Source organism: Rhopilema esculentum, chromosome 11, assembly GCF_057945365.1.
Source record: "Rhopilema esculentum isolate cy_ngs chromosome 11, ASM5794536v1, whole genome shotgun sequence".
Taxonomy (NCBI): Eukaryota; Metazoa; Cnidaria; class Scyphozoa; order Rhizostomeae; family Rhizostomatidae; genus Rhopilema; species Rhopilema esculentum.
In genome coordinates this window covers 490,001-513,954 of record NC_142825.1, presented here as the reverse complement: position 1 = coordinate 513,954, position 23,954 = coordinate 490,001, and the positions used below count along the sequence as shown (strand labels likewise).

Below are 23,954 nucleotides of genomic sequence, written 5' to 3'. Positions count from 1 at the left end.
GTCTTAGAAAACATGAATATTGATAGGGAAAAAGTTCCCCAACTGATTCGCGCTCTAGATCCTAAAAAAGCAAGTGGATGTGACAATATCTCTGTTTTCATGATAAAGATATGCGATAATTCAATTGTTGAGCCCCTGTGCCTGATCTTTGAAAAATGCCTTGAGACAGGAATCTATCCATCTGTCTGGAAGAAAGCCAATATTATTCCAGTGCACAAAAAAGAAAGCAGGCAAAACAAAAAAAATTATCGACCCATCTCACTGTTGCCAATTTTCGGAAAAGTCTTTGAAAAAATATTATTTGATGGAATATACGGACATCTTAACGAAAATGGACTTATAATTTCAAGACAGTCTGGCTTTCGACCAGGTGACTCGACAATTAATCAGTTACTATCTATAACTCACAAGATCTACAGTGCGTTTGAAGAAATTCCCAGCCATGAAACTAGAGCTGTCTTTCTTGACTTATCGAAGGCATTTGATAGGGTCTGGCATGAGGGTCTACTATACAAATTGCAATGCAGTGGCATAGATGGAAACCTTCTCTCGTTGATTCGGAATTATTTGGCAAATCGAAAACAGCGTGTAGTGCTGAATGGCAAAAGCTCACAATGGACATCAATATCTGCAGGAGTGCCACAAGGCTCAGTATTAGGACCCTTGTTTTTTCTAGCGTACATAAATGACCTTGTTGATAATGTTCACTGCGATGTGAGAATGTTTGCGGATGACACATCTCTTTTTTCTGTTGTAAACGAAGTCAATAGAACTGCAGAGGACTTAAATAGGGACCTTTTTTTGATCAAATTAGACAATCAAATTTTTGGATAGTCCTAATGTTGATAATCCTTTCACACCTTCTTCGATAAAGATATTGCTTTCCCGTCTCTCTTATTTTTTTGGCATGTAATGTTGACTTGATCAGCGTATAAAGGCACAACTGGTGATTCCAAACATTTAAAACCAGTCTGATTAACTTTTGATAAAAAGATTGTCAAGTGTCTCTCAAAGCACAAAATTATTCAGCGACTTCCATATCACCTCCATATTCCACTGGCCGCAGATATGGAGGTGACCGTCACAGAGACAACTGTTGCACACAAGTGACCGTTGCACAGTGGTGACCGTTGCACAGAGGTGACTGTTGCACAGAGGTGACCGTTGCAAAAGAGGTGACCGTTGCAAAAGAGGTGACCGTTGCACAGTGGTGACTGTTGCACACATGTGACCGTTGCACACAGGTGACCATTGCACAGTGGTGACCGTTGCACAGAGGTGACCGTTGCAAAAGAGGTGACCGTTGCACAGAGGTGACTGTTGCACAGAGGTGACCGTAACACTGACGTGACCGTTGCACAGAGGTGACCGTTGCACACAGGTGACCGTTGCACACGGGTGACCGTTGCACAGAGGTGACTGTTGCACAGAGGTGACTCCTGCACAGAGGTGACCGTAACACTGAGGTGACCGTTGCACATAGGTGACCGTTGCACACAGGTGACCGTTGCACACAGGTGACCGTTGCACACGGGTGACCGTTGCACAGAGGTGACTATTGCACAGAGGTGACTGCTGCACAGAGGTGACCGTAACACTGAGGTGACCGTTGCACATAGGTGACCGTAGTAACAGAAGTGACTGTTGCACAGAGGTGAATGTTGCAAAAGAGGTGACCGTAACACTGAGGTAGCCATTGCACAGATATGACTTTTATTAGTGGTTTCATTTAACAATATTTGGTCATTTGTTGGCTTTCCTTAAAGGCTCTTGCGCAACCGGCATGCTTAGCGGCAGCTGTCTTTAGAAATTGATTGTGTTTTTTAATTTTCATGCAGTACGACATTAGGCTGCTTTTGATAGTGTAGTCGCAAAGCATGCCGGTTGCACCAGAGCCTTTAAGTCGATTTGCCGGTACGTTTGTGGGCATGGCAATGGAAAATGCAGTTCAATGCGGATAAAACTGAAGAAATTATTTTTTCTTGCAAGAGACGGAAGCCCTTCCATCCTCCCCTGTCTTTGGGATCCAACGAGATAAATACAAAATCTGAGCACAAACACCTGGGACTAACTCTTGACTCTAAATTAAATTTTGAAAGCCATATTTGAGAAGCTAGTTTAAAAGCAAGAAGGGGTATCGGTATGATAAAATACCTTTCCAAGTATGTTTCTAGGAATGTGCTCGATCAGATATATAAACTCTATGTGAGGCCCCACCTGGATTATGGAGACATCATATATCATAGAAATGATCCTGAAATGCAATCTGCTTTCACACAAAGACTGGAGCATATTCAATATTCAGCTGCCCTTGCAGTCACTGGAGCATGGAGAGGTACGAGTAGACAAAGACTCTACAAGGAATTAGGTTGGGAAAACTTGTATCAGAGAAGATGGTATCGACGTTTGTGTCATTTTCTCAACGTGAAAAAGTCACAATCCCCTCATTACTTGTTTGCGGAAATTCCAGATGAACGCGAACTTACCTATAATCTCAGAGCAACACGTGCTTACAACCAAAATTTTGGGCGAACTGTCCGTTTTTCGAATACGTATTTCCAAAATACTCTTTTGGAATGGAATCTTCTTTGTGATGATATAAAACATTCTGTAAGCATTGCTGAATTCAAACGTAAACTTCTTGCAATCATTCGACCATTAGGAAACTCTACATATAACATTCATGACATTGACGGTGTTAGATCTTTAACAAAACTTCGATTTAATTTTAGTGCATTAAACGAACATAGATTCCGGCATAACTTTGACTGCCTAAACCCGATTTGTAGTTGTGGAACGGGAAAAGAGGACAATGAACACTATCTCCTGCACTGCCCACAGTTTGATTTGATGCGTACAGATCTCTTTGGTCAGCTTTCAGAAATCCCTGCCCTTGACATTAATGATATGGATACAACAGCCTTGTGCGATCTTCTTTTATATGGCAGTTCACGATTGAATATAATTAGCAATAGGATGATCATGGATGCCACTATATCATACATTAAGACTACTCAACGCTTTAAGTGAAACCCCAAACAGCAGTTACCCCCCCCCTTTTAGTTTTGTTGTATATATTCTTTGTAACGGATTGTTTATTGTAAGTGTCGCTCGTAGTGGGAACACGATGACCTTGGGTCTTTTCCCGCTATGAGGGGCACAGTTGAATGTAAATATTAGAATGTAGCTGTTTTAAGTTGATAAAAAAAAAAAAAAAAAAAAACGACTTCTATGCTCTGTCTGATCATTGTGGTTGTTGTTGAAACAGGGAGGGGACAATTTTTCTTGCCCAAATTTCTCATAATTCACCCAAACAGCAAGCGTTTCTGGCAGCGCTAGGACTTTGATATTTGAAACTGCGCTTGTCAGACAGCCAGTTTGAGGGGCAAAAAAAATCTTGCCCAATGGCATGATATCATCATATTGGAGCGAGGCTCACATCGTAGAACCGAAGTTTTACATCGGAAAACAAGAAAATATATTCAACCTTGCGCCACGCAAACTCTGGCCTCGCTTTTTGCCCTAGCAAAAAGAAATTTTCATTTTTCTTGGGGGGGGGGGGGCATTGCCCAAAGTGCCCCATTGCACAAGCCGCCACTGCTAATTTCACCAACTCAATGATTCTAGCTAATTTCACAGCTAATTATGCACAGAGTCTAATTTCACCCGTCATCTAATTTCACCAGCATTTTACCTGTGAGGCCATAACAAGGTCCAACGTAAAAACACAAAATGTACTAACCCCTTCTCCGCCAGAAAACAATCCTTCGCTGCCTTCTTCATTCTCACTGCTTGATAAAAAAGTTTTAGACGTTTCCATTTCACTTATAGTCGATAAAACTCCAATTTAACTATGATATAACAAAGCTGTGAGCAGGTTTCAACACACCATTCGAGTTTTGTCTGTTGTTGCTGTTGTGGGAAAACACGAAATGTCCCATGCTATTGCTTTCTTTACAAAACTGTGACACAGCCCCTTTAACAGTAGAATCTATCTTCTTTGTTTCCCCTGTTTGATGTTGAATATGACCTTGAAACTCATTTTTAACAAATACAACATCTCTAGATTCATAAAGTTGTAGTGACTCTATTTAGGGGTGTTTACATCAATTTTTCCTTCTCATTCATTCCATCATTTTCCCACATTCTCACATCGCAGCACAGGCATCCTCTACATCACTCTCATTTCACCCATTCGCGAATCCCTATTGTTTACATAATCTTTGCCAAGCCGATGTACACTAAAAAGTTTCTTTGTTCTTGGATCAAATAGACGATACTCTTTTCTGTAAAGACTGTACCCAATAAAGATGCACTTTCTAGATCTTGAATCAAATTTCTTTGTGAGCTCTTTTGGAATGTGCATATAAGCATCGCATTCAAATACTGTTGTGAGGATTGTAAGACGTGGGCTGCAAAGATGAGCTTGAACTTGGTTTTATCTCATTTTCATAAACATAACAACTATTTACATTATTAAAGCAATAACTCAAAACTCTGTTGTAAACTCCATAACTCGCGAATTCGACTCGACTCAACTCGTGAACTCAACTAACTCAAAACTGCCACACCTATCTCGCGTTAGCACGAAAACGAGGTTGTGACGAACGCATTATAACAAATACTTTCAAATGTGTAACATCATGCTTCTTCAATAAAAACATTCATATGGAGTCATGTATGCTTTAGTCGGACTACGATTTCCTCAAAATGACTGATGTTGCAACTGCTTCTCCCCAAAAATCATTTGGTAATTTAGCAGCATGCAGCATTGATCTTGTAGTCTCTTGAATAGTTCTCTTCATTCTCTCTGCGACCCCATTCTGTTCTGGTGTTCTTCGGACACTACCCTGCCTTGCAATACCTTTGAGTGTCAAGAAATCATTAAATTCATTTGAACTATTAACTGATCGTAGATTTTTGATTCTCTGTCCAGTGACATTTGTTGCCATGGCTTCAAACTCTTGATATCAAGCTTCGAACTTTTGAAAAACTTTATCTTTGTTTTTTACGAAGTATATTGCAGTAAATCTCGATTTATCATCAATGAAAGTAACAAAATATCGATGTCCACCCAGACTGGTTGTTTGTATTGGTCCACATACATCACAGTGCACAATCTCTAGTAGCTCAGTAGCATGTGTAGCTTGACCTTTTGAAAATGAGTTTCGTGTTTGTTTTCCCTCAACACAGGCCTCACAAAATTGCATATCTTTTGAATCATTGAACTTTAGTCCCTCAACTAGTTCCTCTTCTTGTAACGTTTTCAAATTCTTCACTTCTAAATGGCCAAACCTCTGATGCCATAGTTGCAAGGAATCGGCTGCACTTTTAGCTTCGTGTGCCAATTCATCCATCGGTAGAAAGTCAAGAATAAACAACTTTCCGTCTTTTCTTCCTAAACCAAAGGTGTCTCCATCGCTATTTAGGATGAGACATTTGTCCTCCTTGAAAACCACTGATAAATTCCTTTTGGCAATTGAACTGATTGAGAGTAGATTCTTTGCCAAATCTGGAACGAACAGCACTTCAGCCAATTCAACAGGCTTCCATTTCCCTTCGACTTTGACCTTAACCCAAACTGACCCTGTACCTTGTGCCAATACAACTCTGTTGTCACCCAAGCGTACTTTCTCTGGTACAGCAAATTCACGAAAATTCACCATCCTTTCTTTGCACCATGACATGTGCTGAGATGCAAGAGTCAATAATCCAGGTATAAGGTTCTTTCTTATCTGTACTGGGTGTTGCCAAAAAGAGAGCATGCGTAGCTTCCATTTCGGTAACATAAGCTTGCTGTCTCTGCCTTTTGCTTGACTTCTTAGATTTCTTGCAGTCTCTTGCTCCATGCCCTTTTAAACCACAGTTGTAGCATTTTCCTTTCTTGTTGGTGGATTTCACTTGGTTTCCAGCAACTCTAGACATCTCCTTTGTGGTAACAAGTGCCTTTTCCATCGCAATTCCAAGGTCAGATGAAACTTCAGAACATTTTCTTTCTTCATGTAGCAATCTGGCAATAATGAATACTAGGGTGAGTTGATCTGCCCGTGATTCAAGTGCAACAATAAGGTTATTGTAGGAATCTGGCAAACTGCATGAAAGAGTCGCCACTTGATCCTCTTCAGAGACTTGCGCTCCCACTGAAGCCATTTGCTCTGCCAAACTTCTCATTTTGCTTATGTATTCCATCATTTTCTGACATTGTTGCAGTAAAATACCTCTTTCGTAAAAAAACTTGTTAGCCAGTGATTTGACTTTATACTGATTTTTGTAGTGACTTCATAGTCATAGTGATTAGTGATTTGACCATGCTTCGCCTGCTGTCTTCGTTGATCAAACCAAATATAACTGACTGTCACTTTTCGATAAAGAAATGGTTGCCAGTGCTCTCCTCAAATGCTTTCAAAATTTCTGCACAGAAGCTTCCGTGGCCCCTTCCCCTGCAAGTTCTACTTCTTAGCCAGAAACTATAACTGAAACATCCTTATCTTCGAGAAACATTTGCATTTTGAACTTCAATAAGTGAAAATTCGTTCCATTGAGCTTATCAATGTGCTGTGACAAAAACTCCATCGGTTTCGCATCCATAATTCGCACTGAATTAATATCGTCGAAAGTCAGCTTCATGGCAAACATTTACTGGAATTTATCAAAACTCCTGGGCCCATAAACTGTTAAAATCAGGAGTTTCCCACACAGAAACAAGCGATTCAATTCATACACTCCAATTGTTGCAGTGCGACAACATTTCTTTTCATGCTTTGTATCCCGAATGTTGCCGCATGGCAACAAATTCTTTGACGTTCCATATCCAGACTGTTGTCATGCGACAACATGAGTTCTGATTGGCTAAAAGCAGTCATTTCTTTCTCTAATTTGTTATTTAGACAATATGATATTTAGCTTGAACAATGTAGATTCAAATGGTGTGAAATGATTGGGTAGGAAAACGATGGTTAAATGTTCAGAGGTTTAATTTGTTTATCTTCCAATGCAAAATGGTTCCATGTGATAATTTTAGTTCGAGTAGCGACAAAGAAAATGATTTTTTTTGGGTTTTTGCCAGAAGAAATCAATTTCGAGAATTTAAAGAGAAGGGCAGAGGAAAGTGATCTTTCTATTGATGAATATTCCAGCTCTGGGGAAAGCAAGGAAACGTCAGATGAGAATGTTTCAGCCGAGGGATGGACAAAGAAGCTTCGCGATGTTTACATCCAAGAAATTGCAGAAGATGTCGGTGCTCATTTTTTTGTTCATTTTAGATAGTGAAGCCAAAGAACAAGACTTTTTTGGGAAAATGTTTTCTGATGAAATATTCGAAATTTTGGCAGAACAAACAAACCTTTATGCCTTGCAGTTGCAGATTGAGCGACACAAGGTAGATGAGCGATGGACCCCAACAACACCCGAAGAAATGCACTGCTTTGTTGGCCTAGGGATTTTCATGTCCTTGGTTGACCTGCCAGAAATTAAAATTTACTGGAGCCAGGACAAATTTTATGACAATTTTGCAAATGTTGAAATCATGACGAGTAGGTTTGAAAAACTATCCCAGTAGATTCATGCACACGATCGCACTGGCTATGATAAGCAAGAAGCAACCAGGGACAAGCTCCACTTGATTAGGTCACTTTTGGAGATTGTCAACAAACAATGTCTGGAAGCCTACAACCCAAACCGAGAAAATGCTGTTGAGGAAGCCATGACAAAGTTTCGTGGGACATTATCTTTCAGGCAATGCATGCAATCAAAACCAACCAAAAATGGCATAAAAATTTGGGAGAGAGCAGACAGTAAAAATGGCTATGTTCGCAAGTTTCAAGTTTATGTTGGCAAGCCCGGAGGAAATCATGGCAGAGAGAAAGAACTTGGAAGAAAGGTTGTCGAACGTTTGACAACCCACATTTTTGGCAAAAATCACCATGTTTTCGTCGACAACTACTTCAATAGTGTCGTCCTGCACGAAAATCTTCTCGCAAATGGGATCTATAGATGCGGCACAGTGAAAAGTTTTGCAAAGTCACTGCCAAACCAGATGCACATGACGAGGGGAAGAAAGTTGGGCCTAAGGGCTACAACAAGGGGAGGCCAAAACATGGCAAAAAAATTGAATAACTGCAACGGTTTGGCAGGAAAAGAAGGGGAGAAAGCCTGTAAGTCTGCCCTCTTCAAACACAAATCCAAATTCACCAAAAACTTCGGTAAAAAGAAAGCAGAAGGATGGCTCAAGGAGATATCATGCCCGCTTCCCATTCGAATTTATAATGAGAACATGGCTGCAGTGGACAGAGCAGACCAGATGAGAACTGCTCATTGCTGTGCCAGGAAATCTCGCCCTTGATGGACTTACATCCTTTGGTTTTTGGTGAACCTTTCCATTTCAAACTCCTTTGTTTTAATGAAGGAGGCACCATTTCATAAGCGTTTGACAAGAACGGGAATGGAGGAGAAATTGACACAGCTTATTGCTATGTGTGTTGATTGTTTCCGAAAGGTGCTACGAGACCATCTGCAGAAGCATCATCGACCATTAACGGAGCTAGGCAATGGCACAAAATGAAGAGTTTTGGTATAGGGAAAAAGGCAAGCTAATGCAGAAAGCCTAAGTCACAAAAAGGCATTACGTGATTTCGCAAGATACATGAACCCAAATCAAAACATTGATAATCTTTTGGATTCTAATCCCAGGCAAGAAATTATTGAGGAAGCACAAGATGGAAGGTTAAACACCAAAATGATGTTGATTCTTTGTGATGTTGTCCGCACCTTGGCTGTACAGGATCTTGCCTTTCGTGGAGATGCTGATGAGACCAGCAACTTCTACGAGATTGCGCAGTTAATCAGCCAACATTGTAGCATTTTAGAATACTGGCAGAATCACACAACATTGCGACCATACCTGTTATCTTAATGGGCAAAAGTACCCAAAGTAAGTTAATAAAGATGTTGGTTGATGCAGTACAACATTAGATAATTCATGAGCTAGATGAAGCACCATCATTTCCAGTAATGGCTGACACTACCCCAGACTCTAGCAATAAGGATCAGTTGTCCATTATTGTGATATATGTAATCAATGACAAACCTGTTGAGCGCTTGCTGTGCCTACGTATGCTTGAAGGCTTAAGTGGCAAAATAGGAAAAGATCTTTTGCCAAAAAAGGAAGTCCTATATAAACCATGTCAGGCTCACAGGTTGAATACATTTGTAGGAAGAAGCTCCAAAGCCAGCAAATTTGTTTCATCTATGTTTGACATTCTAGAAACGTTGTACATGTTTTTACAAGCAGCACAAAACGATCGGAAGCACTTGAGAAGGAACAAGACAAGATGGTAGTGGCATTAAAGATACAATTTATATATCATACTTGTTGGATTGCTAGGTCAGAGTCTATTGATAGTGTTTAAGACATTTAATTTTATATTCAGCTTGGCAACCATGCTATTTGTAATGCGTACTTGCAAGGTACTGGTTGTGCAACCTCAGGAGGAGGGTCTGAATTTACTAGATTCCATCGGTTAAGTGTCTTCCACGATAAAGGCTTTAGAGAAAATAAGAAACGAAGATGATGTGAAAAAATAAATTGAAGCTGCTGTAGCAATTGCGAAACAGTTTGGAATTGATCAAGAAGAGGAATTTCAGCAACATCACCGAAGAAGATTAATTCCAAGAAAATTTGACGAAAACAGTTTCTCCCTTGAGGGGTATTAGGCGAAAGTAACGTTTTCTGTTCTTTACCAAATAATTATAGATTGTAAGGAAAACTAGAGAAGCATTTTGGAGAAAGTTAAACCATTTACAGTTTTGATACCACCTTGGGATGAAATCAATGAAGAATTAGCGGAAGAATTGGATCAATTGTTGGGAGAAAAAATTTCAAGCCATAAAATTTCGTAAAATTTCAACCTAACTGCAGAGCTCACTGTTTTGAAAGAGGAATGCCTTGGTCAGAAGCTGTTAAAAGACATCTTTCTTTCTTTCAAAAGTCTTTCTATGGTAGGCCGAATGGTGCAAAATTAAAGAAAAATTTTTATTCAACAAAACCAAGAAATTGAACCAAGTTCAAGAACATATTAAGCGTCAAGAGTGTAAATCAAAGTCAAGGAGGTGAATGAGCATCTGCAATTCAAGAATATGAACAATTCAATGTGAACAAAATAAATCAATGTGAAAAAAATAAATCAATGTCAACAAATCCCAAGATGCCATTCTTCACAATTTTGGCGCGAAATGACATTTTTTGCAATGGCTGTACAAGATTGGGAAGGCATCTTTCAATCTCTCAACGAGATGATGCAGAGTGTGCTACTAACCAGCAGTTGCAAGAGGTAGCAGGCTTGTGCTTAGAAGATGCAGTCAGTGTTTTGCAACAAGTGATCTCATTAGTACCAGGAGAAAGTGAGTCTGGGCATATTTTAATGGCACTTTTGAGAAATTTTCGATTGTTGTCAGCTGGCTGGAGGAATGCACCTTTATCTTCTGATCCTTGCTCAAGTGTTGCAATTTATTCATTGGATGTACCACCACTGGTTCGAAGTGGAAAAGCTGGCAGGCCGAAATTTGAGATCAGTGAAGAAGTACTATTACAGTTCCGAAGTTTAGGGTTCACATAGACACAAATTGCTGAGATGCTACTGGTTTCCGTTGGACTATCAGAAGAAGGGTAGTTGAGCTAGGTTTACAAGGTATTTCGGGATACTCACATATATCAGATGAAGACCTAGACACAAGGGTTGCTCAATTTATGCAACAGCATGGCACACTTGTTGGCTGTTTGATCATAAGTCGGCATTTGAATTCTCTTGGTCTGAGGGTACAACGACGGAGAATCAGGGCAAGTATTATTCGCATGGATCCAAGAAGTAGTAGACTGAGATGATCTGTTATTGTATTTTGGCGGCAATATTCAGTTGAGGGGCCGGATAGTCTATGGCATGCAGATGGCCACCTTAGTTTAGTCACATGGGGGTTTGTTATTCATGGAGCCATAGATGGGTTTTCCAGATGTATTGTTTACTTGGCTTGTTCCACCAACAACAGAAGTGAAACTGTAAGCAAGTTGTTTGAACGAGCTGTTCATAATTTTGGATGGCCATCTAGAGGAAGAACTGATACAGGCGGTGAAAATGTTGGTATCTGAGCAATGATGGAGGAGTTTCGAGGGGCAAACAGAGGTCGTCAGTGCACAACCAACAAATAGACCACTTTCACGCGGCAGCCATTAAGATACGAAAACGAGGCTAAAGCCGCAAGATTCTCTCTTTTACTGATGGCAGAAATAGAACTGAGCCGATCGCAAAGGCCTTGGACAAAACTATTATCTGATGTTCCAGATGTGACTTTTGGCTGAGCAGAAGCTTTCTGCCGAAATGATCCTAAGTTGCCAAAAAGTCACGAAAGGAAGGGGTGGAATTTCTACATTGGGGGTTTCATTGATTGGGAGCATCTTGAGTTTATGAGGAAGGATGGCAGCGAATGCATAATTCGAGGTACTTGTTACCGGTCAATGAAAAAGAACGAGAGTCCACATCAACTAAAGGTAAGATAATTATCAAAACTAGCATATTATTTTGTAAAAGGCTGCTGGATTGAAGTGTCAAATGTGTTTTGCTGTTCACGATTATAACAGATAAGATAGACTGATTAGCTAGACTTAATTTTCCCTTGTAGGTCGTGCTTTCAAGTTGTTCAGCAACTACCCAGCTAGTTTTCAGACAGTGTTCTTGTGTTGCTGGCAAGGGGATTTGTAACCACATTGTTGCATTGCTGTATACACTTGCTCATTTCAAGACTGCTGGTTACAAACTTGTACCACCAATTGTTACATGTACTTCAGTCTCACAGCAATGGCATGTTCCATCCAGAACTAATGGTATATTTCCTCAACCAGTTAAGTCCTCAATGGTGCAGAGCCCACTTGAAAAAAGTGCAAAGTTGTCAGCCAGGAAAAGAAATCTATCGGATATTGCAATTTCAGGGAAAAAAAGAAAACCAGTCGAGTGTGTGAAGCCAAAGATATATAATCCCTTTAGACAAGGATTATGTGAAACAGCTTCAAGTTTTTCTGCTGACTTAAGAGCAAATCTTTTCAAATTCGAGAATCAGCTGCAAATTTTCAAGATACTACCAGTTAGCTTTTCAAATCAAGTTGAAATTGATTCAGCTTATGGATCAGTTTACAAAGGATCTACGCTGGCAAATCAGAATCAAGTAGTGAATTCTGTAAACTTGATTCCAAACAAAGAAGTGCTTCAGTGCCCACCATTTCAACTGCCAGACATAACCAGAAAGTTTGCAACAGCATTGTCAGCAGCTGAAATTGAATGTTTTGAAGGGCTTGCTGTATCTGAAGAACTAAGTGTCAAATATTAAGAAATGACTCGAGATCAGTCATTGTCTGAAGATTGGAAGCGGCTACGAAAATACAGGCTAACAACGTCAAAAAGTTTCAAACAGATTTGTTGCCCGAAAAAAGACTTTCACAAACTAGCAGAGAATTTTCCTAGTGGAAGATGTGTGACCACTGCTGCCATGCTCTATGGTCTCAAGCATGAAAATGAGGCCTCAAAAGCTTATGTTTAATTGACTAGTAATAATGTTTATAGTGTAGGCATTGTTATCAATCCTACTGCACCTTATCTTTCATGCTCCCCTGATCGACAAGTATTTGACAGCAAAATGATTTCGGCTGAAAAATTTGGACTTCTGGAAATTAAATGCCCTCAGGCCAATTCTTACATTGAATTGCCATATTTACAGCTCAAGAATCAAGGCTATACGCTAAAGACCAATAATATGTACTTTCACCAGATACAAGGTCAAATGGGGATTGCTGGTGCAAAATGGTGTGACTTTATGGTATATTGTAATGAGATATGCACTTGGAAAGGATAAAGTTTGATAAAGAATTTTTCCAAAGTATGAAAGACAGAGTGGACATATTTTATTTTACTTACTTTTCGTCTGCTATCATCAAGAACAAGATTTAAAAAGTAACTGTTCATGCCTTTTGTTAAAAGTATTAAAACAAAGGTCCTTTAAAGTTTGATAACAAGCAGGAAACTGTCCATAATTGATTAACTGTCCCTGCCATGTTTAAAGTATAATTCTGTCAAATATATGGTTTTCTGTAATTCTTCTAATTGCCCTTTCTACATTCTGCTGGTTGTTGATGCTGATATTTTTGCCCTAAAAGAAATGTCAGTTGCCATTAACCCACCTTTTAGAAAACAAGTGAACAGAAAGATCCTTGCACTTCTTAACACACCCTTTGTTTCTCTGATACTGGGACCAGAAAACCATTTTCTCAGCAGTTGGCTGGAGTGCTTCAAAGGTGCCTTTCAACATATCATAGTTTTCAAGACCAGAGTAAAATTTTATTTCATTTGGGCTTGACTTTAGACTTGATGTTCCAAACTTGTATGTTTCCAGATGACTTATAGTAGCCTCTAGCTTTGATATGTGTTCTTCTGCCTTTCTTAGCTTCTCTTCTAAAGGTATCACATCATTGCCAAGGTGGTAATCATGTAAATTGTTAACGGGACTGATAGTACTGGCTGTACACCATCCTCTTTTGCATGGTTATCACAATTCCTAAAAAAATAACATTAAAATGTGATGATTCTTTTGAAATTATTTACGTTACATACAAAAAATAAATCATTGTTTTCATTCAGAGTTTAATTGAAAATAATCAACATTTGCTTCAACACTTGGATCAAGTATTTAAATATATTTTACATAATGAATAAAAGTTTCCATGTTTTTCATTCTTCTTGCATAAATATAGACTGGTAGAGTATTTCTTGTACAATTTTTTAGTTATTTGCAAATAAGAACCTATTCCGATGTTCAAGCTGAATCAGCTCTCATTAGATCAGAGCCCAGTTAAAAATTCAGCCTTTAACTTCTTATTTAACCAGGCTGCAGGTTTTACCCCAAATCCACCTATGCTGGTATATAAAATATGATTTGATTTCAAAACAATACCTGCATTTTATAACCCAAAAGACTGGATACCAATTACTGAATGATATTAAAAAAAATTGTTGCATTAAGCCTGAATAGCTAAAAATAAAACATCAATTACCCATTCAAATTTCCCCTGACTAAAGGTGGTCTTCTGTTTGTTGGCTCTGAAAAATTGTTCCATTCAAAGAAAGTAGGAATTCATGAAAGGAGATAATAGCTGCGGGAAAGTATCATATTAGGCGCCAATGAAAACAAACCTTAAAATGACATCCAGGATCACGCCTTATCTTGTTTATCCAGACTGACTTGGCTTCCTTGTCTTTTGGAAAAGTATGAAACGAAAAGTATGTCTCTCTGGGTCGTATCTAGCATCGGAAAAACATTGATAAACACAACAGTGGCTGTGATCTGTTGATGTTGACGCCATGCCGAAAAGTGGAGTTCTTCTTGCAGACTTAGCCTCATTTCAATTTCCACCGTGAAAGAGGTCTATTGAACGTTTATGGCGTGATGTTTTTTGTATGGTGTGCCATTTGTACTACTATACCTTCCAGGCAATGGAAGAGTCAGGGTTCCTGAACATGGGTGATGAAATTCATAAATTTATCCTCCATTTCGCTTTCCTTGCAAGAATAAATCTAGCTCTTGGCAGTTTTGTTTCATCATGGAACAATCATCCAATGCGCACAGCTCGCAACTGGTCACCCTTTCGAATCTGGGTAAATGGATTCCTAGACATTCGTAACCATGAAAATGTAGGTATTTCTGACATTTTTTAATTGTCACCAGACATGTAGAATGGTATGGATATGACCCACAAGCTCCACCTCCCAGTGATGATGGACTTTCATCAGTGAAAGTATCAGATGCAGAGCCTAACCTCCCAGATGATATGTTGGAACAGCTAAAAACTCAGATTGACCCTTATGCGCATTCAGACAATTATGGAATTGACCTATTTTTGAGAGCTTTGGACTTAATCACGGAAGCCCTAGCTATCTGATTCAAAACTTTACTTGAATTAGCATGGATCTATTGTAATTTAGTTGTCTTGAGTAAAGTCACGTGGGTACAATGTCCGCAGATATGCGTTCTATCTATCTATCTATCTATCTATCTATCTATCTACCTATCTACCTATCTACCTATCTACCTATCTACCTATCTACCTATCTACCTATCTACCTATCTACCTATCTACCTATCTACCTATCTACCTATCTTCAGATCGGTGAAGGTGCCCTAAAGCAACCTTTGTGTAGTTTGCCACTGCCCATCGAAAGATCTTGATTTACTGGAAGCGGCCAATTCTGTTAAGACTCTTATTTTATGGACTTGCTGGTAAGAACAAAAATTCTTTTCCCAAAAAGTCTTAACAGAAATAATCCAAATATAACTTTGGAAATGTGGATTTAGGGCAGTACACTGTGCAATATATGTTAGAATCATAGTAGGCAAAAATGACTCAAATCACGGAAAAAATAGCGAAATTGCACAAAGATCATGTTTGTTGCACATTAAAAAAACTTTAAAAAAGTGCCGTTATCTACCTTTAAAAGAAAATTTTGAAAAAACTTCTTGAGTCATAAATTGTATATGAAGCTGGAGTCTTCTGAGCTCCGATCACGTTTCGGGATGGTTAAGATTTTCTGATTTTTTTGCCAGAAAAGCTATTTATACACGGTAAAAAATACTCAGGGTTGTTAATAGTAGCCAAAATAACATTTTCACGCAAGATTCTTGCTGCTTTATCATTCATTTTAAAAAATACATCGGTTTTTTCCAAAAAATAATTGTCTACGGGTGGGTGGAAATAGGGCTGCAGCAAAATCATAGTGTCATTTCTCAGAATTGTTTTTTGATTTTATAATGAAACTTCTAAATTTTGTTTTCCGATAGTATAAACAATAATTATACGAAGTCTCATTTCGATTTGAACTTTCCCGTCACTTTTATGAAGGATTACTTGATGCAATCTTTTGACACATTTTAAAGGTGGAATTAGGGCCATTAAACATATAAAATGCAAAAAACAATGAAAAAATCAGCCTTTTTTCGTCTCTTTTGCCAGAGACATACCATAACGTTCACATTTAACATATTGTTGCATTACGGAACAATTTACGTTGTTTTTTCTATGATTGCAAAAAATCTGCTTTTCAATGCTCCTCCCACCTTTTCATATTCAGCTATTGCACATTAGGTACAATTGCACGAAGAAGATTGCTTAGCTACTTCTTGTAAGGCCAGCCGTTTTTATATTTTTTGATCGTTGTATGAAGCCCCATCATCAAGAGTATCGCATTAACCTAGCAAAGAGGGCGCTACTTATGCCCGTCTTGAATCGTGACTCTACGAAACTATAAATATCACTTTTCCTATGGTAGCTATGCCAATCAAAGTGCATTAAAACACAACATACATGCTATAAAAATCATTGTTTTATAAAAATCGTGATTTCATGTGGCTCCAACAACTTTTATACATGCGATGGATACATTGGCTACTGAACGCAAAAAATGGACATTTTTTCATCTTAGTAGCCAATCGTCAGATATACTAAAACCTCGACAAAACTTTAACGGAAATTGCATTAAAACACAACATATATGCTATAAATATCATTGTTTTATAAAAATCTTGATTTCATGTGGTTCCAACAACTTTTATACATGCGATGGATACATTGGCTACTGAATGCAAAAAGTGGACATTTTTTCATCTTAGTAGCCAATTGTCAGATATACTTTGGGAATCAATGCTGCAGGGGATTTTGATGTTAATTGAACGAAAAGTTAATAATTGGTTGCTTAAGATCGTGTATGAACGCATAATGCATTTAATTTAATTATTCTATATATTTTTTGCGAAGAAATTTAGAAAACATAATTTGAGTTTAAGCAGAAACGGCTTTATACTCTTTGGTGTATAAGCTCGCGTGCATGTGTAATTGATATGTCGTCGATACGATGTATGAGATAGGCTATGATCTAAAAAAGATAAGATTTTATTAATACTTTGAAAAGGTATGTGTTTATACTCTTCATCCCAAATAAAAATACCCACTAGCTTTTAAAAAAATTTTCAATGAAGAGAAAGCTATGTTAGGAGATATTTACACTTGATTGTTGTTAGGTAGAGATGGAACTACAGTATTAGTAATATCTGAAGATAAACCTGGGATTTAGCTATCTCTATATGGCAGCAATGGCAGGAAGAGTTACCTCTGGAAACAGTAAGTCCATTCTTCGTGATAAATCCAACCCTTTGAACTGCTTGATTTGATTTCCGACACGATTAACAAATTCAATGAATATCTGCTCCTATAAATGTTATAGTATTTTTGCAGCACATGTTAACACAAAATCAAAGCTTTTGAATGGATTTAAGTTCGGCAGATAAGAAGCGATTGACTGAAATGTGGTATGTGAGAGAGTACTATCAAAGCTTTGTGAATATCAAAATTATATAAGTATAGTGGGTTGATAAAAACAGTATTTAATTACAAGAATGACCATGAAAGTAAAAAACATACCGCAGAAGAGTCCATTAGCCACGTGAAATTGCGCATTTCACGAAGTAGTTCGCTGCTGTTGGCTTTGAACATAAAGATGCGAGGCGAGAAAATCAACTTCTTTGAGATGTTTGCCGAAAATTTCTTCAGATAGAAAAAAGTAAATGCAATGTTTTAAAATTCTAAACTTAAAAATGCGCTCAGTGAGCAGCAGCCTCAAAACTCTCCTGGCAATATCACTTTGTACATTTTTAGCTACATTAACGATAGATTCAATTAGGTACAGGAAATCTATGAAATTCGAAGGCGAAGTAGGTTACCTTCTAGAATATTCAAGATATTTGTTTTTTTCTTAAACTATCACAGCTATATTTTTCCAGCACTGATGGCCATCAATTACATAGCAATGCAAATTTTCTGCTAACGTTTGGATGAATTTAACAGATAAGTGAATTAAAAGATACCTCAATATCCTTTGAACGTGCGAGGAGAAGTTTCTTAGCCTGTTCTTTATCGTTGAGCATTGGAAGACTGACAAAAATTATAATTATAAAAGCTCATATATCATGCACCACAGCTAAACGCTACTGCTAACCTTTCGCAGGCACTAGCTTGCATGCTTTCCCTTTACACGGAAGTTATAATAATAATTGGTAAGGAACTGGTTTCGCCTAATATCAAGGCTCATCAGTACAGCTAGAGTTTAAGACAGTGCTCAGCTGTATACCAGTTGTCTTAATTAATTCAGTCATTACACAAATAGCGTTACTACTGTTCTTGTCATATAATCTATAATCTATGTGCATAATCTATAACAAGAAAAGCACACTCGAGTGCAAACAATTACAGAAATGGACCTTACTCAAGCATCTTTAAACGAAGGTACCATCTCATGGAAGTACTATCGGTTACGAAAATGAAAAATCAGCATTTTTGATACAGCTTCCAGGAAGAAAACGACAAAAGAGTGAACAAATTAGCAAAGCAAACTAATGGGTGAGAGATATCAACGAGTCAAATTTAAAGGGCCGTTAGAACAAACAGCATGATTGGACTGATGAAACCAGAATGACGAGGCGAATTGAAAAGCTGACGAATATACTTAAGAGTAAAAAGTAAAAAGAAAGTGTCAGAGCCTCTAGCTACATCAGACTTACCTTGTAAGAGTGTCGATGTTAATGTGGCAAGAACAGTTCCATTTCTCACCTAGCACAAAGCGTTCACCTATGCAGTACTCGTGGTAACGGCGAAGACAGTAGTGACACGATATGAAACGTGCTTCAGTGGCATGTCCGAAGAAACGCGCACACACTGCAACCCCGTTACACGTTATGTCACAGTTGTCAGAGTCTCCAGGCAACGAAGTATTGCGCAATGGTTCAATCAAAGGAACAACATGGTTGAAGTTACCATTGGGTACAGTAGGAACCCACATAATGGCAACATCCATTTCTGCGTCATCTTGCAATATCTTTTGCTCCAAAACCTCTCGCTTTGAAAAGCAATTAATATTTGCTTTCATCGCCCCAGATATGAGCATTTAATGCAACAAGGCTGTAGAAAAATTAAAATTATGTCAATTCACTGCGTGAAAGACGCCATTTCTAAGTATCATTGGTAGCCCTAAAAAAGTTTTTTATTGTGGAGGCAAATTCACTGGCAATCGAGTAGCTTACATTGTCCTTTGCAACCGTTACAAAGTTCTTTTTTTTCTTACTTCATAACGATTAGCTTAAGCACTTAAACGACCATAAGAGTAAATTTATGTAGATTTACAATTATAAAAAGAGATTGGTATATACAGTTGACCCTGAACATCACATCTATGTTAGAATTCAACACTTACTTCCAAAGCGATAAAAGTCCACAGATTTGACAATCTCAGCCAAAGCACAGGCTTTAAGCCTCTCCACGGGATCTCTCAATTGACTACATTCATTAAAGGTCGCTGAATCAGTGATTTGATGACACAGACTGCCACAACCTTGATCGATTCTCTGCAACTTTAGATCATACATGAACTATCACAAATGCTACGGGCTACTTGCTAATATGGTGATCTCTTAAACGAATACTCACAGTATTTTAAATTGCGCAAACAATCAATCGCACAGTAAAATAGCCTCACAAACAACGGGAGAAGCTATATGAAGATACGGTTACTTTCGTAGTGTTTTTATCTTTAATAGATAGTGTTATTATATTCTTTTGGCAGTTTGATTCAACAATCAAGCTAGCTAATCTGATCTAATCCTATCTATCTTGAACATATATTGCTATCTAAAAATAATAGTTACTTTAGTAAATGTCCTTATGGCAATATAAATCTATTTTAAGCAGCAATAATTTAATGGCTCTAAAGGATATTCTAATTTTTAATAAAAATAATTATTCTAATAAAAGGGTATTCTGATTTTTGTACGAAATCTTGAAAGTCTTTAAATGAAACAAGGGAGATTCTACTTGATATAACCCAGACTCAAAAAAATTCACTTACCCTCCTGATCACATCATCAAACTGCAAAGTGCCATATTTCAAGGCTTGAAGCTTAGTAAAGCACCAGCTATCCTTGTTACCATAAATCTCAACGGAAATGGAGCGAAACATACAAGTGCCATCTGCTTTGACGCTAATTGGTTCTTTTCCAGCATCACGTAGCTCATTGGGAACGAGATGGCGAAGCCTTTTTGAGGAAAAGAAATATAATCAGTGATAAAAGAAATTAAACACAAATTGCTTTACAAACTGCTGTAAGGAAACATTCTTCAGCTTGTCTGATTGGAACTAAACGAAGAAAAAGATAGTTGCATCTAAAAAGAACTATTCAAAAAATGGTCTTTCAAAAAGTTTTGACCATCATTATCCCATAGGCAATGCTAAAATACACAGAAATTGGGTTATTTCTAAAACAAAATTTTATTTGAAACACAATAAAATTTCTTTCTTGACCTCAATTTTTAAATACTGCTAGCATTATGTTAGGCTTGATTTTTACAAAATCCAAAATGTATAAACATGCGTGTTGGGTGCTAGCATTATGTTAGGCTTGATTTTTACAAAATTCAAAATGTATAAACATGCATGTTGGGTGCTAGCATTATGTTAGGCTTGATTTTTACAAAATCCAAAATGTATAAACATGCATGTTGGGTGCTAGCATTATGTTAGGCTTGATTTTTACAAAATTCAAAATGTATAAACATGTATGTTGGGTGCTAGCATTATGTTAGGCTTGATTTTTACAAAATTCAAAATGTATAAACATGCATGTTGGGTGCTAGCATTATGTTAGGCTTGATTTTTACAAAATTCAAAATGTATAAACATGCATGTTGGGTGCTAGCATTATGTTAGGCTTGATTTTTACAAAATTCAAAATGTATAAACATGTATGTTGGGTGCTAGCATTATGTTAGGCTTGATTTTTACAAAATTCAAAATGTATAAACATGCATGTTGGGTGCTAGCATTATGTTAGGCTTGATTTTTACAAAATTCAAAATGTATAAACATGTATGTTGGGTGCTAGCATTATGTTAGGCTTGATTTTTACAAAATTCAAAATGTATAAACATGTATGTTGGGTGCTAGCATTATGTTAGGCTTGATTTTTACAAAATTCAAAATGTATAAACATGCATGTTGGGTGCTAGCATTATGTTAGGCTTGATTTTTACAAAATTCAAAATGTATAAACATGTATGTTGGGTGCTAGCATTATGTTAGGCTTGATTTTTACAAAATTCAAAATGTATAAACATGTATGTTGGGTGCTAGAATTATGTTAGGCTTGATTTTTACAAAATTCAAAATGTATAAACATGTATGTTGGGTGCTAGCATTATGTTAGGCTTGATTTTTACAAAATTCAAAATGTATAAACATGCATGTTGGGTGCTAGCATTATGTTAGGCTTGATTTTTACAAAATTCAAAATGTATAAACATGTATGTTGGGTGCTAGCATTATGTTAGGCTTGATTTTTACAAAATTCAAAATGTATAAACATGTATGTTGGGTGCTAGCATTATGTTAGGCTTGATTTTTACAAAATTCAAAATGTATAAACATGCATGTTGGGTGCTAGCATTATGTTAGGCTTGATTTTTACAAAATCCAAAATGTATAAACATGCATGTTGGGTGCTAGCATTATGTTAGGCTTGATTTTTACAAAATTCAAAATGTATAAACATGCATGTTGGGTGCTAGCATTATGTTAGGCTTGATTTTTACAAAATCCAAAATGTATAAACATGCATGTTGGGTGCTAGCATTATGTTAGGCTTGATTTTTACAAAATTCAAAATGTATAAACATGTATGTTGGGTGCTAGCATTATGTTAGGCTTGATTTTTACAAAATCCAAAATGTATAAACATGCATGTTGGGTGCTAGCATTATGTTAGGCTTGATTTTTACAAAATCCAAAATGTATAAACATGCATGTTGGGTGCTAGCATTATGTTAGGCTTGATTTTTACAAAATTCAAAATGTATAAACATGTATGTTGGGTGCTAGCATTATGTTAGGCTTGATTTTTACAAAATTCAAAATGTATAAACATGCATGTTGGGTGCTAGCATTATGTTAGGCTTGATTTTTACAAAATCCAAAATGTATAAACATGCATGTTGGGTGCTAGAATTATGTTAGGCTTGATTTTTACAAAATTCAAAATGTATTAACATGCGTGTTGGGTGCTAGCATTATGTTAGGCTTGATTTTTACAAAATTCAAAATGTATAAACATGCATGTTGGGTGCTAGAATTATGTTAGGCTTGATTTTTACAAAATTCAAAATGTATAAACATGCATGTTGGGTGCTAGCATTATGTTAGGCTTGATTTTTACAAAATTCAAAATGTATAAACATGCATGTTGGGTGCTAGCATTATGTTAGGCTTGATTTTTACAAAATCCAAAATGTATAAACATGCATGTTGGGTGCTAGCATTATGTTAGGCTTGATTTTTACAAAATTCAAAATGTATAAACATGTATGTTGGGTGCTAGCATTATGTTAGGCTTGATTTTTACAAAATCCAAAATGTATTAACATGCATGTTGGGTGCTAGCATTATGTTAGGCTTGATTTTTACAAAATCCAAAATGTATAAACATGCATGTTGGGTGCTAGCATTATGTTAGGCTTGATTTTTACAAAATTCAAAATGTATAAACATGCATGTTGGGTGCTAGCATTATGTTAGGCTTGATTTTTACAAAATTCAAAATGTATTAACATGCGTGTTGGGTGCTAGCATTATGTTAGGCTTGATTTTTACAAAATTCAAAATGTATAAACATGCATGTTGGGTGCTAGCATGATGTTAGGCTTGATTTTTACAAAATCCAAAATGTATAAACATGCATGTTGGGTGCTAGAATTATGTTAGGCTTGATTTTTACAAAATCCAAAATGTATTAACATGCATGTTGGGTGCTAGCATTATGTTAGGCTTGATTTTTACAAAATCCAAAATGTATAAACATGCATGTTGGGTGCTAGAATTATGTTAGGCTTGATTTTTACAAAATTCAAAATGTATTAACATGCGTGTTGGGTGCTAGCATTATGTTAGGCTTGATTTTTACAAAATTCAAAATGTATAAACATGCATGTTGGGTGCTAGCATGATGTTAGGCTTGATTTTTACAAAATCCAAAATGTATAAACATGCATGTTGGGTGCTAGCATTATGTTAGGCTTGATTTTTACAAAATCCAAAATGTATAAACATGCATGTTGGGTGCTAGAATTATGTTAGGCTTGATTTTTACAAAATTCAAAATGTATAAACATGCATGTTGGGTGCTAGCATGATGTTAGGCTTGATTTTTACAAAATTCAAAATGTATAAACATGCATGTTGGGTGCTAGCATTATGTTAGGCTTGGCATTACAAAATCCTTGTGGAACATGCAACAGAAGTTTTAATGTAACACGTGGGTAATGCAGTCAAAGGGGGAAAGAACAAAATACTTTGTTGACAAATATTTTGCCTGCCCAACGGGTAGAATACAACCTTCATCAAAACATCAATAATGTTTTTAGTAAAATCCCTACATAACTAGTGTATTGAATAATTTACTCAACAAATTCATCAAAAGCTTCTTGCCAAAGTAGACTTAAAGAGAGAACGATCAATCACCAATGATATCTAGGCCGCCCTATCAATTCAGTATAAGCAAAAACACATAGATCTAGAATTCAGGCAAAGACAACTTCCAGTAGGCATACAAAAAACTATTCTTTTTGGTTCAATAGTTTTTCTCTTGCTGCTATCCACAAGTTTCCGATGAAAAAGAGAGAGAATTTTAAGAGTTGGCCATTTAAGTTCAATCACGACTCACAACAAACACCCGCGCTACCTGACAACTGCTTTATGAACACATGTTATGAACATTTGTCCTCCAAATGTTTTTGATTAGCAAGGAGCACCCCTTTTTTTATTGAAGTTGGA

The 23,954-nt window shown here is 37.1% G+C and overlaps 1 protein-coding gene and 1 pseudogene across 1 annotated transcript; both read left to right on the top strand.

The window, feature by feature from the left end:
* The first annotated feature begins 10,172 nt into the window (after positions 1-10,172).
* On the top strand, positions 10,173-20,462 carry LOC148958761 (uncharacterized; annotated as a pseudogene).
* Positions 11,316-12,673, top strand: LOC135686715 (uncharacterized). The gene is made up of 2 exons (XM_089111326.1): positions 11,316-11,539; positions 11,671-12,673. Exons 1-2 carry the CDS (start codon positions 11,456-11,458, stop codon positions 12,370-12,372), a joined length of 786 nt encoding a protein of 261 aa, XP_088967452.1. The 5' UTR covers positions 11,316-11,455; the 3' UTR covers positions 12,373-12,673.
* Positions 20,463-23,954: the final 3,492 nt, after the last annotated feature.